The sequence below is a fragment of the Dendrobates tinctorius genome, unplaced genomic scaffold, assembly GCF_039654945.1.
Source record: "Dendrobates tinctorius isolate UK_male_01 unplaced genomic scaffold, ASM3965494v1 ptg000370l, whole genome shotgun sequence".
Taxonomy (NCBI): Eukaryota; Metazoa; Chordata; class Amphibia; order Anura; family Dendrobatidae; genus Dendrobates; species Dendrobates tinctorius.
In genome coordinates this window covers 6,221,288-6,239,688 of record NW_027362036.1, presented here as the reverse complement: position 1 = coordinate 6,239,688, position 18,401 = coordinate 6,221,288, and the positions used below count along the sequence as shown (strand labels likewise).

General features: G+C 39.9%; 1 protein-coding gene across 3 annotated transcripts in view; it reads left to right on the top strand.

The window, feature by feature from the left end:
* Positions 1–18,401, top strand: part of MMP24 (matrix metallopeptidase 24) — a 222,999-nt gene that overhangs the window by 28,806 nt on the left and 175,792 nt on the right. The window contains exon 1 of one of the 3 annotated variants that reach the window (XM_073562915.1): positions 1,263–1,503. The exons of the other annotated variants lie outside the window; for them this stretch is intronic. Within the exon in view, the coding sequence (XP_073419016.1) occupies positions 1,432–1,503 (72 nt within the window). The 5' untranslated portion in view covers positions 1,263–1,431. Of the gene's footprint in view, positions 1–1,262; positions 1,504–18,401 lie in introns of those variants that run through there. 3 annotated transcript variants of the gene reach the window in all.

Sequence of the window (18,401 nt, the reverse complement as noted above, 5' to 3'; positions counted from 1 at the left end):
CTAGGGTGACCGCAAAAAATCGATGTCGGAATTTTGTCCGTCTGGACCCCACAAAACGATTCCCCTTTCCAGATATTGAGAGAGCCAAAATTTGAGCTCGATCAAACGACGTTAACCCGTGCCGCTCGTCGCTCAAAGTTTGAAAAAATCCAAATTGCGGTATTTTAAGATTTAGGTATTTTGCATAGTCTGTTAGACTATAAAGAATGTGACAACAACATTGCAGAAATAGCCCTGACCAAATTTTCGAACCATTAGTGGTATTTGAATGCAGAGTTGGTGGGATTATCGTTTTTTGATCCCACCATTACAGACAATGAAAAGTTGTTAATGGCTAATAAATTGCTCAGTAGCACAGATGAACCATCAGAGCACGCTAACCTACATGAGTTGATAATTTTACATAGTTATCTAATCTATTCTAGAGCTTTTGTTAAAGTAGTTTTTGAAACGTCAGAATATAATGCTCGGCATTTGCTTACAACTTGCAGGACATATTGCTTTTGTTCTTCATCTTTTGTCAGAAGGTCATTAAAGTCGGTTACTTCCTACCTCTTTTAATTTTTCTTTCCTAACTTTTGGATTTACAACCCTAGCGTGCTCTGATGGTTCATCTGTGCTACTGAGCAATTTATTAGCCATTAACAACTTTTCATTGTCTGTAATGGTGGGATCAAAAAACGATAATCCCACCAGCTCTGCATTCAAATACCACAAATGGTTCGAAAATTTGGTCAGGGCTATTTCTGCAGTGTTGTTGTTACATTCTTTATAGTCTAACAGACTATGCAAAATACCTAAATCTTAAAATACCTCAATTTGGATTTTTTCAAACTTTGAGCGACGAGCGGCACGGGTTAACGTCGTTTGATCGAGCTCAAATTTTGGCTATCTCAATATCTGGAAAGGGGAATCGTTTTGTGGGGTCCAGACGGACAAGATTCTGACACTTTTTTCCCCCCCATATGAGATCCGGTCACCCAAATGTCCACTTTTGACAGGGGCCGTGTAGTTTAATATTGCATTCTTATATACATTCCTGCCTGATTTTGCCGGTCATCTAGTATATATTTATCCATGACAGCGATTATGATAATTCCCCTTTTTTCTCCTAATAAATAATACGATTTTCTCAATAGGACCTTTTTTTGTTTTGTTTGTTTCTTCTTCTTTACCTGACAGGACCTGCCGGTCACATGATCTATGCCCACCAATGAGAGGGCCGGGTGGAACGCACGCTGGAGTCTGCATCTTGGGGGGCCTCCGCCTGCTGTAACCACGTCCCTCAGCACCGCGATATTCATTCGCGGCCTCGGGGATCACGTGGGGCAGCTGGGCGGGACCGTCCGGTGACGTTAGATACCTTTGCGCGTCACACAACACCCGCTCCCGCTCTCATTGGCCACTCGTTTCATAAATACCCTTTTTTGGATGACGCCACCCCCTGACGAAGGCAGATGCCGAAACACGCATCCCGGAGACTCGTTTGCACGCTGGCATAAGGTATTATTTGGGCACTTTATATGGCACAATTTCAATATAATCTATTTGAAGTGGCAGAAGATCACCACATGTTCCACAAGGAATACATTTTATTTTGAGCTGCACATATATTTTCTATATATGATTAGTCACTACTTGAACTTCTTAATACTCTCTATTGTGCATTTCTATATATTTTTTTATGCCACACATCTATGTTTCATATGACTATTATTGCCATTCTAGCAATTAATTAACAAAACAGGGTAATATATCTGCCATTCCATTAATTTGGTATTTTATCATTTAAATTAATCATTGTATAATAAAATTGTGTCATATCCAAGTGGTGCCTTCTTTAAAGCTGTATCCGAACCTTTATTGCTGAACAGTTGGCAATACACACATTGCACTTTATATATGAATTATCCTGCATCTGGGCCTATCTATGAACTATCCTAATTGCACTTTTTATACTTATGAAATGGCTTATTCATTCTGTTTACTTTTTTATAATATCTTATAAAGCCGCATTATATCTAAGTGCATGTTACCTGTGCAATCTGTCTCCTGTGTTGCCCCCTCATTTGGTATTTTTACCCACCCCCACAAATATTTTATTGTCTGGAATTTTTCAATAAATATTTAAATTAATACTGGACGTTGATTTCGTTTTTTCTCGTGTAATATTTTGATGTCCGATTGTCCTCTTTTTGTTTTATATTGTCCATCTGTGCTCCTATAATTTTTCAAAAAAAATTTTTTCTTTAATTTGCACTTTCTGACCTTGGAATTTGTTGAATCTAATTTATGGGCAGGTAGAGCTGATTGCAGCCACCTGCAAGGCCAATGGGAGGGGAGCAAGATCAGACTGGAGGCAGCTAGCATCCAGCAACTAAATAGAGGAAAAAAAAAAACTGACCAGCACCTCCTAATGTGAACACGTGCAAGCTGCAAAAACTGCACAATATAGAGAAAAAGAATACAGCAGCACATATGCATGAATCTAGGCCATGTGAAAACACAGAAAAACATTAAAACCATTCAATTTAGATAATAATCCTCAAATATTTTTTTCAGAAAAATTTTTTTTTTACTTACAGTAAGGTGAAAAATGAAGGTTCTTGGTGCACAAATTGGCCAATTCATGGAAGTCAATTTTTTTTTTCTCTCTAACTACCGTTCAAAAGTTTGGGGTCACCCAGACAATTTTGTGTTTTCCATGAAAACTCATACTTTTATTAATCAAATGAGTTGCCAAATTAATTTAAAATCTAGGCCAGACATTGACAAAGTTCAGAAAAAGATTTTTATTTGAAATATTAATTTTCTCCTTCAGACTTTGCTTTCGTCAAAGAATGCTCCCTTTACAGCAATTACAGCATTGCAGACCTTTGGCATTCTAGCAGTTAATTTGCTGACATAATCTGGAGAAATTTCACCCCTTGCTTCCAGAAGCCCCTCCCACAAGTTGGTTTGGCTGGATGGGCACTTTTTGCTTACCATATGGTCAAGCTGCTCCCACAACAGCCCAATGGGGTGGAGATCTGGTGACTGCGCTGGCCACTCCATTACAGATAGAATACCAGCTGCCTGCTTCTTCCCTAAATAGTTCTTGCATAATTTGGAGGTGTGCTTTGGGTCATTGTCCTGTTGTAGGATGAAATTGGCTCCAATCAAGTGCTGTCCACAGGGTATGGAATGGCATTACAAAATGGAGTGATAGCCTTCCTTATTCAAAATCCCTTTTACCTTGTACAAATCTCCCACTTTACCAGCACCAAATCAACACCAGACCATCACATTACCTCCACCATGCTTGACAGATGGCATCAGGCACTCTTCCAGCATCTTTTCAGTTCTGCATCTCAAAAATGTTCTTTGTGATCCAAACACCTCAAACTTGGATTCGTCTGTCCATAACACTTTTTTCCAATCTTACTCTGTCCAATGTCTGTGTTGTTTTGCCCCATATTAATCTTTTCCTTTTATTAGCCAGTCTCAGATATGGCTTTTTCGTTGCCAATCTGCCCTGAAGGCCAGCATCCCAGAGTTGCCTCTTCACTGTAGACATTGACATTGGCGTTTTGCTTGTACTATTTAATGAACCTGCAAGTTGAGGACCTGTGAGGTGTCAATTTCTCAAACTACAGACTCTAATGTACTTGTCTTGTTGCTCAGTTGTGCAGCGGGGCTGCCCACTTCTCTTTCTACTCTGGTTAGAGCCTGTTTGTGCTCTCCTCTGAAGGGAGTAGTACACACCGTTGTAGGAAATATTCAGTTTCTTGGCAACTTCTCGCATGGAATAGCCTTAATTTCTAAGAACAAGAATAGACTGAGTTTCACATGAAAGTTTTTTTTTTTTTTTTTTGGCCATTTTGAGAGTTTAATGGAACCAACAAATGTAATGCTCCAGATTCTCAACTAGCTCAAAGGAAGGTCAGGATTATAGCTTCTCCAATCAGCCAAACTGTTTTCAGCTGTGCTAACATACTTGCACACGGGTTTTCCAGGGTGTTATAACCATACATTAGCCTTCTTAAATAGTTAGCAAACAAAAAGTACCATATGAACACTGGAGTGATGGTTGTTGGAAATGGGCCTCTATACAACTATGAACATATTGTATTACAAACGAGATGTTTGCAGCTAGAATAGTCATTTACCACATTAACAATGTATAGAGTGTATTTCTGAATCATTTAATGTTAGCTTCATTATAAAAAACTGTGCTTTACTTTCAAAATAAGGAAATTTCTAAGTGACCCTAAACTTTTGAATGGCAGTGTGTGTGTGTGTGTGTGTGTGTGTATTTATGTTACTCCTGCCCTTCTCCCTGGATGCAAATCCAAGCACTCAGTACATTGCTCATTGCATCTTGCACTTCATTAAACGAGGTTTATTTGCTTACTCTGGAGAACCCCTTTAATTATGTTTATGCTACCATCTAAAAAGTATCTGACTGAGTCCATTGAGTTTCACTGTTTATTTAGCTCAGCAGAATAGGGAATATTTCACTGACTGTGTTTTTACTTGAGCAATTAAAATAGAAACATTATCTTACTTTTTGTACGTACGGCAGCTTGATAGGTTGGCACTTGGTGTATAAAGGTACTGATACCTGGACATCTAATAAACTGGGTATTTTGTAGCGCAGGAAATTGTTGGTATAATAAATGCTTAAAGGGGTTGTCCAGTATAGAAAAGATTGTTTTTAAAGGGCAATATTTTCCCAAAGCTCCTGTTCTGAGCCCTGCCAGCACTGATGTCCCATACATCCTGATTCCATTTAGTTCAGAAATAAAACGTGAGGAAATGCCAGCTCAGCTAAGGCACTGGTTGGGTCATTGGGACCAGATAGCAGAGATCGGCCGGGACTGGAAAAGAGCATAGGGTAATCAATAAGCATTAGGAATTTTTTTTAATTCAATCTAATCCCTTTAAGAAACATTTCTGTTTTCCATTTAAACAATCCCTTTAATCTGAGCATACTGACGCATAAAGATGTAAACCAAATAGATCATGGAAACCAAATAGATGAATTATAGTTACATCTGTATTGATATTTTCTGTGCCTTACAGCTCCTTTGCAGGCCTATGTATCTCCATGGTAACAGACTACAAAGAAACCCTGTGTAGTCTGATGCTGCATTTATACTACCGTACATCTGACCCCTACTAGTTGCTACTCACTCAAACTCACCGTATGTTGGAAAAGCCTCATTTTTATGTCCGGTTTTCTTTGCATGACAGAAAAATAAATCAAATTACTTAATGTTTCTTTTCCGATTTTCATCCGTTTTTGGTCAGCGTTTCCATTTCACGATTAGTGTGGCAACTTGTTTTATTTTGTATGCAAAAAAAAAGATTTCCAGGTTTCTCCTGCTCATTAAATGCTAAAAGCGTGAAGAAGGCATCTGAGTGCTCCCTTTTTTTAACAAAATTTCCTTGAATTGGCATGTGACAACTATTGGAGATATAATTTCATGCCAGTCATTTGTATCCTATTTGGTATGGGATGATAAATCCCCCTTCAGTGTGCAGTTGTAACAGAACACCTAGACCCCCATCAGTGTGCAGCTAGCAGCAGCAAGGGGGTCAAGAGTCAAAAGGCTGTGAATGACAGATCTCACACCTTGAGCCCTCTAATCTCAGAACAATAGGCTGGCTTGCCATGTGGATACCATGCTGTCTAAACTGCTTTTTGAGTCAGCTATGATTCTAAAAGGAGTTATGGAGATACTATATGCCCTAGTATGGAGATACATAGAACAGCCAGTAGAAACCAGATAGCAAAGCTAAGTTCTGGCAGGGAATCGGCCAGATCAGATGGTGCCCAAACCGTCTCCTTAGGACTGTCTATTAAATAGTTATGACTCATCTTTATTTTTGGAGTTTTTAACTGCCAGAGGCAAGGGGAGGGGATTTAGGTTCAGCCCAGGGGGCAGGAGAGAAGTGACCCAAAGGGGTTAAATACTTGTGCAAAGCATGGCCTGTTCCTTTTTTGGGGGGAGGTTGCGACGGCATATCGTGTAGGGAGAAGTCAAGGGACAGAGGTGACCACAAGCATCTCAGGTAGCAGCCCCTCCCCCAAAAGTCAGGCCTTTCATCTACTGGTAACTGACCCATATATCCTGCTTATATCTATTGCCATACCACTATCTGTATTTGTGTATCTGACCTTTGTATATGTGTAACCATCGTGTTTGTAGTGTATTATCTAGTGTGCCCTTAAGGTGATTTAAATATGTGATGATGTGCGCAAAAACTGTAAAGCGCTGCGGAATATGTTAGCGCTATATAAAAATAAAGATTATTATTATTATTATTAAATATATAATTTAACCTTGGGCTACTCTTTTATCTCGATCTACACATCCGTTTCTCGGTTTACATTTCCACACTACTGGGGCTGGGTTCTGGCCCATTATATAATCCCGTAAACGGACCGGGCTTATATCTAACGAGGAACTGGTGGCACTCTTACCGGGCTAGCAGCACTCTTGTTTCACTGGTACTAGTGAAAGGGGCCTCTCAGCCTGTAAGGGTTGTGAGCGAATGTAATGCCACGTCAATGACTGAGTGGGCCACATCCTCTTACACACTGTGCCTCCTTAGGCCTGTGTGAACAGGGGGTGTCTGTAAAACTGTACCAAGATGATCTTACATGTCCTCAGGGGGTGCAGAATGTCACTTTGGTGACTGCATTAAATGATCTATCTGACGTAATAGTGACGTCAGGTGGGTGGTGAGGTGCAAATTCTCTGTGATCTCTCGGGTGCCATCCTTCACAGGACAATTTTGATCTGCATATCGAATCAAAAATGGACATTTTTTTCCTTTTGGGGCAATCGGTCTACAAAAAATAAAAAAAACGTACATATGAAGAAATCCATTCACTATTATGGATACGTATCCTATCTCTGAAGGACATGGATCGCATACATATGATTAAAGCAGCCATCTGAATGACTCCTAAGAAAACATGCTCTGCGATATGACTGCAGGGTCAAACTATGCAGGGTTTTTTGTAGCTTGTCTTACACATACAGTAGCTTGCAAAAGTATTGTCTTTTTACCTATTTTGTTACATTACAACTTGCATTTTAATATATTTGTAATCTGATTTGTGTGTGATGCATCAGCAATAAATAGTCTAAGTTGGTGAAGTGAAAAAAATATGGGCATACATTACATTTATGGTATCAAATAAGTAAAAATTGTCATGTGCATAAGAATTCACCCCTTTTGCCCTTAAAAATTTATGGTGCAAGCAATTACATTCATAAGTCACATGCTTAGTGACATGTGGTCTGACAGTATATACACACCTTTTCTGAGAGGCCACAGCACCATTAAGCAAGAGGCATCACTAACCAAACACAATGAAGACCAAGGAGATCTTCAAACAAGTCAAGGACAAATTTCTTGAGAAGTACAAGTCAGGGTTTGGTTCTAAAAAATATTCCAATTTCTGATGGTCCCCCAAAGCAGCATCAAATCCATTATCATTAAATGAAAAGAACATGGTACCACAACAAACCTGCCAAGAGAGGGCTGCCCACCAAAACTCTCAGCCCGGGCAAGAAGGGTATTAATCTGAAAGGGGCAGCACAGAGACCAAAGGTTACCTTTAAGGGCTACAGAGTTCACAAGCAGAGACTGGAATATCTGTCCATATGACCACAATAAGCTATACATTCCATTGAGGTGGCCATTATGGTAGAGTAGGCAGAAAAAAGCTTTTACTTACACACAAAAATTGCAAGGCTCATTTTGAGTTTGCCAAAGACATGTGGGAGACTCCCCAAATATATGGAGGAATGTGCTGTGGTCAGATGAAACCAAAATTGAACATTTTGGCCACCTAGTTAATGCTATATTCTACCCCAAACCAACACAGCTCATCACACCATATTCACCTTGCCCACAGTGATACATGGTGGTGGCAGCATCATGCTGTGGGAATATTTTTCAGAAGCAAAAGGAGGCTCTACAAAGTACTAATAATAATAATAATAATAAATTTTATTTTTATAGCGCCGACATATTCCGCAGCACTTTACATTTCAGAGGGGATTTGTACAGACAATAGACATTACAGCATAACAATAATCACATACAGTAGATTATAACAAATAACAAGAGGAGTGAGGGCCCTGCTCGCAAGCTTACAATCTATGAGGAAAGAGGGAGACACGAAAGGTGGGTGGTAACAGTTGCTCTGATTGTATGGACCAGCCATAATGTTAAGTGTGTAACAGTACAGACACAGAGGGCTAATGGATGCATAAAGCATGTGGGAACATGATGCTGGGAACCTGGTTATGGTAAAACTTTTGGCTCTGCCACACAAGGATAGGTTAGGTTAATGTGTTGAGGCGATAGGCCAGTCTGAATAAATGCGTTTTCAGGACACGCTTAAAATTGTGGGGATTGGGGACTAATCGTATTGACCTGGGAAGTGCATTCCAAAGAATTGGCGCGGCACGTGTAAAGTCTTGGAGACGGGAGTGGAAGGTTCTGACTATTGAGGATACTAACCTCAGGTCATCAGCAGAACGGAGGGCGCGGGTAGGGTGGTATACTGAAACAAGGGAGGAGATGTAGGGTGGTGCTGAGCCATAGAGGGCTTTGTGGGTGAGGGTAATAAGTTTATACTGAATTCTGGAGTGGATGGGTAGCCAGTGTAATGACTGGCACAAGGTAGAGGCATCGGTGTAACGATTGGTGAGGAATATGATCCTGGCTGCAGCATTCAAGACAGATTGGAGAGGGGAGAGTTTGGTAAGAGGGAGACCGATTAGAAGAGAGTTACAATAGTCGAGACGAGAATGAATAAGAGAAACAGTAAGAGTTTTTGCAGAGTCAAAAGTAAGAAAAGGTCGAATTCTAGAAATGTTTTTGACTGATTTTAGGTGGGTGAACAGTTATGCTCACTAAAATTTTCAGTTATTTTGTCCTATTTGTAATTTGCTTCACAAAAAAAGAAAACCAAATGTTTACAGTTGACATGATGCTTACATGAACTGATGCAAACCACTGAAGGTTTGCTTAGGAGCTGTGGACATAAAAGAGTATGTACTTGTGTGTCCCTTGTCTTACACATGTTTATTATACTTGTCTATATTTCCCCTTTTCACTTGTAAAGCGCCATGGAATAAATGGCGCTATATAAATGCATAATAATAATATATGACAATGGTCCCATTTAATGTGGCGATTTTCCTGGGGTTTATACTGACCAGCGCAAGGCAGTCACTCTACAGTGTCTGTCTAAATGCATTAGACTACAGTGTGGGCCGTGAAGGGCGTTTCTCACTCTCGGGCTGGCCATATGTTTGGTTTAAATCATTTTGTAATATACAGTATATATCTCCACTATATCTTGTCTTTGTTGATTTGACCCAAGGACTAGAAGCTATGACTTTATGAACGGACTCACCAGACTCTGCAGTATTCTTTTTCAGGAGGGTCCACTCTCTTACAGTCATGAGTTGACCAGGATCTTCTGAGCAAAGCTGATAATCAACTTGGCCGCTTATCTGGAAAACACAAGCTTAACCAAAACCGGAAAAAAACAAAGGAAATTAGCTATAAATTATAGCTAATCTTGAACAGTGTATCATTTTGGTTGAATGTATTCAGCATTGGTATACACTTCCAGCATAAGCTGGAGATTTTGGTTCCAGAACAATTGTTTGAAGTCAACGTGAAAAAAAAATTATTAATGAGATCATCATTGCCAATAATGATATCTGCAGACTCCGCCACCTGCAGAAAAGCTGTGAGCCGGTGTAAGCATCTTGTTATCCGCCCCTGCACAAAGCTGACTCCAGGTGTGGAAGGTAACAGCTGGATCACAACACTATCATCTATGAATCATTCACACTGACAGTGGCTCTGTGCACTCACAACTCTTTGATTTTTCATGAATGGTTGACCTAAAATAGTATCAAGTGTTTAACCGTGTTGGCAGGAGGTAGTAATGCCACATGGCGGCTGCAAAGATTATGGGTTGAGGTTGGTGGAGTAACCTTGCTAAAAAGTGTTTGATGATGTCGTGTAACGGTTAGTTTATAGATAATCGTAATATACTGTATTATATATAGTTTTAGGCTGGCGTGAGAAACAATGGTGCAAAGTAAGAATGCTTTGAAAAAAGAAACGTGTACAGTTTATAATTAATAATCAACAAAATACAACGTAAATGAATAAAAAAAGAAATAATAAAATCAACATTTAGTGTGATCACACTTTGCCTGGATCAATTCTTCTAGCTACACTGCACAGGAGGCGCTCACCAGGAAGGTTGTACCAAACATCACAGATCTTCTGTGGATGTAGGCTTGGGCAAATCCTTGAGGTCAGGGCTCTGTGCTCCTTATTCTTTTTTACGATGAAGATAGTTCTTGATGAAATTGGCTGTGTGTTTGTGGTTGTTTTGTTGCAGAGTAAATTTGGAGATAAACACCAATTCTCTGGTGGTATTGATTGTATGATAGATAAGTCGATAAGTTCAGCATTAAAGACACAATTAATCTTGACCAAAGCCCCAACTGCATTTGCTGAAATGCAGCCCCAAACTTACAAAGACCCTCCACCATGCTTCACTGTTGTCTGTAGCCACTCATAATTGTACCTCTCTCCAGTCTTACATGAATAAACTGCCTTCTGTTGTGGTATGCAATAAATTCTGCAAGGGAAGAATGCTGTCAAGATTAGAAGTGTTATTAGTTTATTTTTGTCAATTTAACAAACTTCAATGTGAATAAACAAAATAGAAGTCTAAATTAAATCTATAACTGGTTTGGTTGACAATTTTGTTTCCACTTATTCATCATATTCACATAGATGTAGACTGTATGCCCTCTTCCCCTTTGTCCCATTCAGTGACTGTTAGTTTGTTCACTGTGTGTAATTTATATTCAGGCATGGCCAAAAGTGTTGGCACCCTCAAAATTATTACAGAAAATGAAGTATTTCTCCCAGAAGACTATTGTAATCACACATATTTTGTTATGCACATGTTTATTTTTTGTGTGTGTATTGGAACAACTCAAAAAAGAAACAAAAAGGCAAATTGGACATAATTTCACACAAAACCCCAAAATGGGCAGGGCAAAATTGTTGGCACTATTCCAAAAGTGTGGATAAGTAAGTTTGTTTCAAGCTTGTGATGCTGGTTCAAACTCACCTGTGGCAATTAACAGGTGTGGGCAATATGAAAATCAGACCTGAAACCAGATAAAAAGGGGAGAAATTGACTCAATCTTTTCATTCTGTTCTGTGTGTGCCACACTAAGCATGGAGAACAGAAAGAGGAGAAAAGAATGTCTGAGGACTTGAGAAACAAAATTGTTGAAAAATATCAGCAATCACAAGGTTACAAGTCCATCTCCAGAGATCTTGATGTTCCTTTGTCCACAGTGTGCAAGATAATCAAGAAGTTTTTAACTCATTGCACTGCAGCTAATCTCACAGGACATGAATGGCAGAGAAAAATTGATGAAAGTTTGCAATGCAGGAGTTCCAAAGATATTCAAGCTGTTCTGCAGGCTCAGGGTTCATTAGTGTCAGCGCAAACTATCTGTCAACATTTGAAATAAATAAAATGCTATAGCAGGAGATCCAGGAGAACCCCACTGCTGACACAGAGACATAAAAAAACTTTGCCAAAATGTACATGAGTATTCCAAAATCCTTCTGAAAAAGCATCTTATGGACAGATGAGACCAAAACAGCTTTTTGGTTAAGCACATCAGGCTACTATTTACTGAAAACAGAGTGAGGCCTACAAAGAAAAGAACACAGTACCTATAGTCAAATTTGGTGGAGGTTCAAAGATTTTTTTTAGTTAATTTTCTGCCTCTGGCACTGGGTATCTTGACTGTGTGCAAGACATCATGAAATCTGAAGATTACCAAAGGATTTTGAGTTGCAATCTAGTGCCCAGTGTCAGAAAGTTGGGTTAGCTGGGTTTGCATCCTAGGTCATGGGTTTTCCAGAAGTTTATTCAGAGGGTCATTTATTATTCAACCCCTCAAACCACCAGAATTCTGTTTGGTTCTCCTAAAGTATTAAGAAGTATTTCAGGCACAAAGAACAATGAGCTTCACATGTTTGGATTAATTATCTCATTTTCCAGCCTTTTCTGACTATTTAAGACCCTCCCCAAACTTGTGAACAGCACTCATACATGGTCAACATGGGAAAGACAAAGGAGCATTCCAAGGCCATCAGAGACAAGATCGTGGAGGGTCACAAGGCTGGCAAGGGGTACAAAACCCTTTCCAAGGAGTTGGGCCTACCTGTCTCCACTGTTGGGAGCATCATCCGGAAGTGGAAGGCTTATGGAACTACTGTTAGCCTTCCACGGCCTGGACAGCCTTTGAAAGTTTCCTCCCGTGCCGAGGCCAGGCTTGTCCGAAGAGTCAAGGCTAACCCAAGGACAACAAGGAAGGAGCTCCGGGAAGATCTCATGGCAGTGGGGACATTGGTTTCAGTCAATACCATAAGTAACGTACTCCACCGCAATGGTCTCCGTTCCAGACGAGCCCGTAAGGTACCTTTACTTTCAAAGAGTCATGTAAAGGCTCGTCTACAGTTTGCTCATGATCACTTGGAGGACTCTGAGACAGACTGGTTCAAGGTTCTCTGGTCTGATGAGACCAAGATCGAGATCTTTGATGCCAACTACACACGTGACATTTGGAGACTGGATGGCACTGCATACGACCCCAAGAATACCATCCCTACAGTCAAGCATGGTGGTGGCAGCATCATGCTGTGGGGCTGTTTCTCAGCCAAGGGGCCTGGCCATCTGGTCCGCATCCATGGGAAGATGGATAGCACGGCCTACCTGGAGATTTTGGCCAAGAACCTCCGCTCCTCCATCAAGGATCTTAAGATGGGTCGTCATTTCATCTTCCAACAAGACAATGACCCAAAGCACACAGGCAAGAAAACCAAGGCCTGGTTCAAGAGGGAAAAAATCAAGGTGTTGGAGTGGCCTAGTCAGTCTCCTGACCTTAACCCAATTGAAAACTTGTGGAAGGAGCTCAAGATTAAAGTCCACATGAGACACCCACAGAACCTAGATAACTTGGAGAAGATCTGCATGGAGGAGTGGGCCAATATAACTCCAGAGACCTGTGCCGGCCTGATCAGGTCTTATAAAAGACGATTATTAGCTGTAATTGCAAACAAGGGTTATTCCACAAAATATTAAACCTAGGGGTTGAATAATAATTGACCCACACTTTTATGTTTAAAATGTATTAAAATTTAACTGAGCAACATAACTTTTTGGTTTGTAAGATTTATGCATCTGTTAATAAATCCTGCTCTTGTGTGAAGTTTGAAGGCTCTAACTTATTTGCATCTTATCAAACCTGCTAAATCTGCAGGGGGTTGAATACTACTTGTAGGCACTGTATATATGATCCTCTGATGTGTAACATTTGGGTACCCCACAGTGAGGGCAACTATTTGTCAATGGCTGCCTTTTTGTTTCATAGAGTGAACCCCTGCACTGCACTCAGAACAGTATATTGAATAGTCTTAAATGTTGGCTAGTGCTCTACACAGCACCAATTACAGTCTCCCATGGTGCAGAATTGCAATGTATCTGTAAAAATCAAACGCTATGCTGTGGCTGCATAGGGCATTCTATTTTTTTCTCACACCCATAGACTTGAATGGGTGAGTCTCATCTGATTTTCGGAAGAAAATCATGAATGCTGCGATTTTTTTTTTTTTTTTTTCACATGCAGATTCAGTTAGTGAAAAAAATTTGCTCAGTTTCAACTCCCTGTTGAATAACTTGTTTTTTTTTTAACAGATAGCACCAAATATGTGTGCATGAGCCATAAGGTTGAGGTATCTTTGACTGTTTCATTGGCAGTTGAAAAGGCCCTAGCTCATCATTGCCTTTTCACCTATTTTTGTTTAGTTGTGTGTCTTTGTTTGCACCCAATTCATCATTCAATTTGCACTTTTTTTGAAGTCTATTTTATATGTGTGCTCGTCTGTTTTTTTTGTTTTTCGCTTTGTAGGGGAAGTTTAGGGATTCCAAATGGTTTCGCTGGATTCATCAAGTTGCAAAATTTGGCACAACTCCACTATACACTCCCCTGGTGTATCTTTAAATACACCAGTACTGTATATAACAGGGAGGTGAAGAAGTAGTGGAAAAGATTTTTTTTGCCATTTAATTGAATAGGTGAAAAACGCTGCAAAGTTTTATACCAAAAAATATTTTACCAAATATGAAAGAATAAGATAAAAAAATCAAATGTGCTAGCCAGGAACTTTACATTAGCATTATACCTGATATAAAATTTCAGCTTCCGGTCCATCAGGTGGTAGAGGTGGATAAACGGTCAATCCCTCCACCTAGCAATAGTAGTGAATCTTGATTGACATACCACTTTGTTGGTTGCTAGAGGACAAGACATTGGCCATTTTGTAGTGTTAAATTAGCGCTTGACCCCATTGTGAGACATTCGTGAGTGGAACCTCTGCAATATGGGGGAAATGAGATTGCTGATTGACTGCAGCATCTATATATAGGGGGAATTTAGCATTTTTCCACACAGCATCTGACTATCCACCTCCTGATGATCCGGTTAGGAGAAACGTGTTGAGGTTTTCCTTATCGGCTACCAACCTTGAGTACCGTTTTCACTTACTGTTATCAATATGATTTGCTATCATTTTGTTTCCGCACATGTTGATATTGGATTGTTGGCATGATTCATGCCTTCCATGTTGTTGTATTGTTTTGCTACTCTTGCCAATGGTTATTAGATATATCAGGGATTCCAAGGGATAGCCATCGTTTAGCAGGGGCGCCATTCCACTGACAAGTAGGGTGCCAACTTCCACTGACAGGAAGTCTTACAGTCACAGGGAACAGTATAGTCAGGTACTCAATTGTTTTGACATGTCACTTTATTGTTGTGTTATTAGCACTTTTTTGCACACTTTTTCATTGTTGCCTACCCAACTACCTTCATCGGCAACCTCTGTACACTCCTTTCCTGGTCAATTGAGTGACCGCATGCTGCCCCAGTCCAGGGACATATAGGAGTTTTAGGGTTCAGCCTTCGTGGAGCGGGGGCGCCAATCTCGATTGTGTTTAGGGTGCCAACCTCCACTGTGAGGTAGTTTGTTATTAGCGCTCTCTGTAGGGCCATGGTAGGTAGCACGGTTGGTTGTTTTTCTGTGTGGTATTGTCTTGTTTTTAGATAGGTTCAGTAAAGGTACATTTTATATCAGGTATAATGCTAATGTAAGGTTCCTGGTTAGCAAAGTTTTTATACCACATTTTCTATGCAAACTACCTGCAGGAGCTGTGAGATTTCAGAAACCTCATGCACACACTTGCTTGTTTTTCCTGACTGAATTGGAGCACTGCTTCCTTTTTTTTGAAATCTCGAGCATGTCAATTCTTTCAGCATTTTTGCAAAAAACCGCTGCAAAAAACACAACAAATATTTTTGCAACTGAGTTTTTAAAGCACTTTTGGCAAATAAGACTATTAAATGTACAGTATTGTAGTCTAAGCACACATGTACAGTAAGCACCCCAAAAATTGTGAAAGAAATGGTGTGAAAACCCACAAAAGTGACGATGCATTCACTGCCAAACGAGCAGGTTTTGGCTGTAGAGAAAAATGCAGGAAAAACGCTGCATGTGAACATGGCCTTTAAAGGTTCAACTTTATTAGGAAAGCATAAGCAGAAGGTGCCTGAGATTTGTGAAATCTCGTTAACTTGCTGGTACTGTAATTGCTGTTTGTTTTTGTTTTTTTTGTTTTACTGAAAAAAAAATGTACTAAAAAAATGCAGTAAAAACACAACTTGTGAATAAGTCCTTTAGATCAGATTTTCCACTGTAAGCCAGGCATGAGTTCCTGGCTGCAGCCTGTACTCTGCAATGGAAGGCTGCCGATATATTATCGAAATATGTAGAGTGAAAAGTAGCTGTATTCTCCTGCACAACCATCTCAAGAACCTTCACTATTTTACAAGGTAAGGATTAGGAAGGTCCATAGGATTTTCTTTTCATGGTTGTACTAGAGACATACAGTTGTGGCCAAAAGTATTGACACCCCTGCAATTTTGTCAGATAATACTCAGTTTCTTCCTGAAAATGATTGCAATCACAAATTCTTTGGTATTATTATCTTCATTTAATTTGTCTTAAATGAAAAAACACAAAAGAGAATGAAGCAAAAAGCAAAACATTGATCATTTCACACAAAACTCCAAAAATGGGCCAGACATGAGTATTGGCACCCTCAGCCTAATACTTGGTTGCACAACCTTTAGCCAAAATAACTGCGAACAACCGCTTCCGGTAACCATCAATGAGTTTCTTACAATGCTCTGCTGGAATTTTAGACCATTCTTCTTTGGCAAACTGCTCCAGGTCCCTGATATTTGAAGGGTGCCTTCTCCAAACTGCCATTTTTAGATCTCTCCACAGGTGTTCTATGGGATTCAGGTCTGGACTCATTGCTGGCCACCTTAGAAGTCTCCAGTGCTTTCTCTCAAACCATTTTCTAGTGCTTTTTGAAGTGTGTTTTGGGTCATTGTCCTGCTGGAAGACCCATGACCTCTGAGGGAGACCCAGCTTTCTCACACTGGGCCCTACATTATGCTGCAAAATTTGTTGGTAGTCTTCAGACTTCATAATGCCATGCACACGGTCAAGCAGTCCAGTGCCAGAGGCAGCAAAGCAACCCCAAAACATCAGGGAACCTCCGCCATGTTTGACTGTAGGGACCATGTTTTTTTCTTTGAATGCCTCTTTTTTTTTTTCTCCTGTAAACTCTATGTTGATGCCTTTGCCCAAAAACCTCTACTTTTGTCTCATCTGACCAGAGAACATTCTTCCAAAACGTTTTAGGCTTTTTCAGGTAAGTTTTGGCAAACTCCAGCCTGGCTTTTTTATGTCTCGAGGTAGGAAGTGGGGTCTTCCTGGGTCTCCTACCATACAGTCCCTTTTCATTCAGACGCCGACGGATAGTACGGGTTGACACTGTTGTACCCTCGAACTGCAGGGCAGCTTGAACTTGTTTGGATGTTAGTCGAGGTTCTTTATCCAACATCCGCACAATCTTGCGTTGAAATCTCTTGTCAATTTTTCTTTTCCGTCCACATCTAGGAAGATTAGCCACAGTGCCATGGGCTTTAAACTTCTTGATGACACTGCGTACGGTAGACACAGGAACATTCAGGTCTTTGGAGATGGACTTGTAGCCTTGAGATTGCTCATGCTTCCTCACAATTTGGTTTCTCAAGTCCTCAGACAGTTCTTTGGTGTTCTTTCTTTTCTCCATGCTCAATGTGGTACACACAAGGACACAGGACAGAGGTTGAGTCAACTTTAATCCATGTCAACTGACTGCAAGTGTGATTTAGTTATTGCCAACACCTGTTAGGTGCCACAGGTAAGTTACAGGTGCTGTTAATTACACAAATTAGAGAAGCATCACATGATTTTTTGAACAGTGCCAATACTTTTGTGCACCCTCTTTTTTATGTTTGGTGTGGAATTATATCCAATTTGGCTTTAGGACAATTCTTTTCTTTTTGTGTTTTTTCATTTAAGACAAATGAAATGATGATAATATTACCAAAGAATTTGTGTTTGCAATCATTTTCAGGAAGAAGCTGAGTATTATCTGACAGAATTGCAGGGGTGTCAATACTTTTGGCCACAACTGTATTTATGTGAAAACCCATCAGAATTCATTGGAGAGAAGGGCGTCAGCCTAGTGTGAAGTCCACATGATTGTAGAGGAAGAACTCAACATTCAAGGACTTTCTCGGCTGCATCCTAATAATGCAGAGTGAAACACTTGAATATTTTGTTTTTCCTGTATGTATTTGCATTTGAGTCGCCTGCTGTTTCTCCAGACAAGGTGTTAGAATTTCACCCTTTGAAATTGATGCGTTTGACCCTGATAATGAGAATGCGGGTTTAATTACATCGATGCTGTTAGTTTTATCGGCTGTCGGATGACAGAAATGTTAAAAATTTGCTGTTATTTTTTTACTTTTTCGTTTTTGGAATTTTTTTCATAATGTTCTACAGCTGATGTCTTGTAGGAGTATTGAAACCATATGGTAAGTTTGATATTTTGATTTAGAAGATTCAGTAGATATCTATCTATGCTGAGGATCTATCTATGCTGAGCCAACAAGAATGATAATATCAAAATTTGGCTAAGGAGAATCATGTGTACATTGTATGTAAAGGGGTTATCTCATGAAGAAAATACATTTTTAGAATGAAGATGGCATGACAATTGTTAATCACTGGAGAAGTCATCTCCCCTATAGTGGTCATGGTGGCATTTTAAATGGCCATCTATATAATACACATATGCATCAGATCTGCCAGCG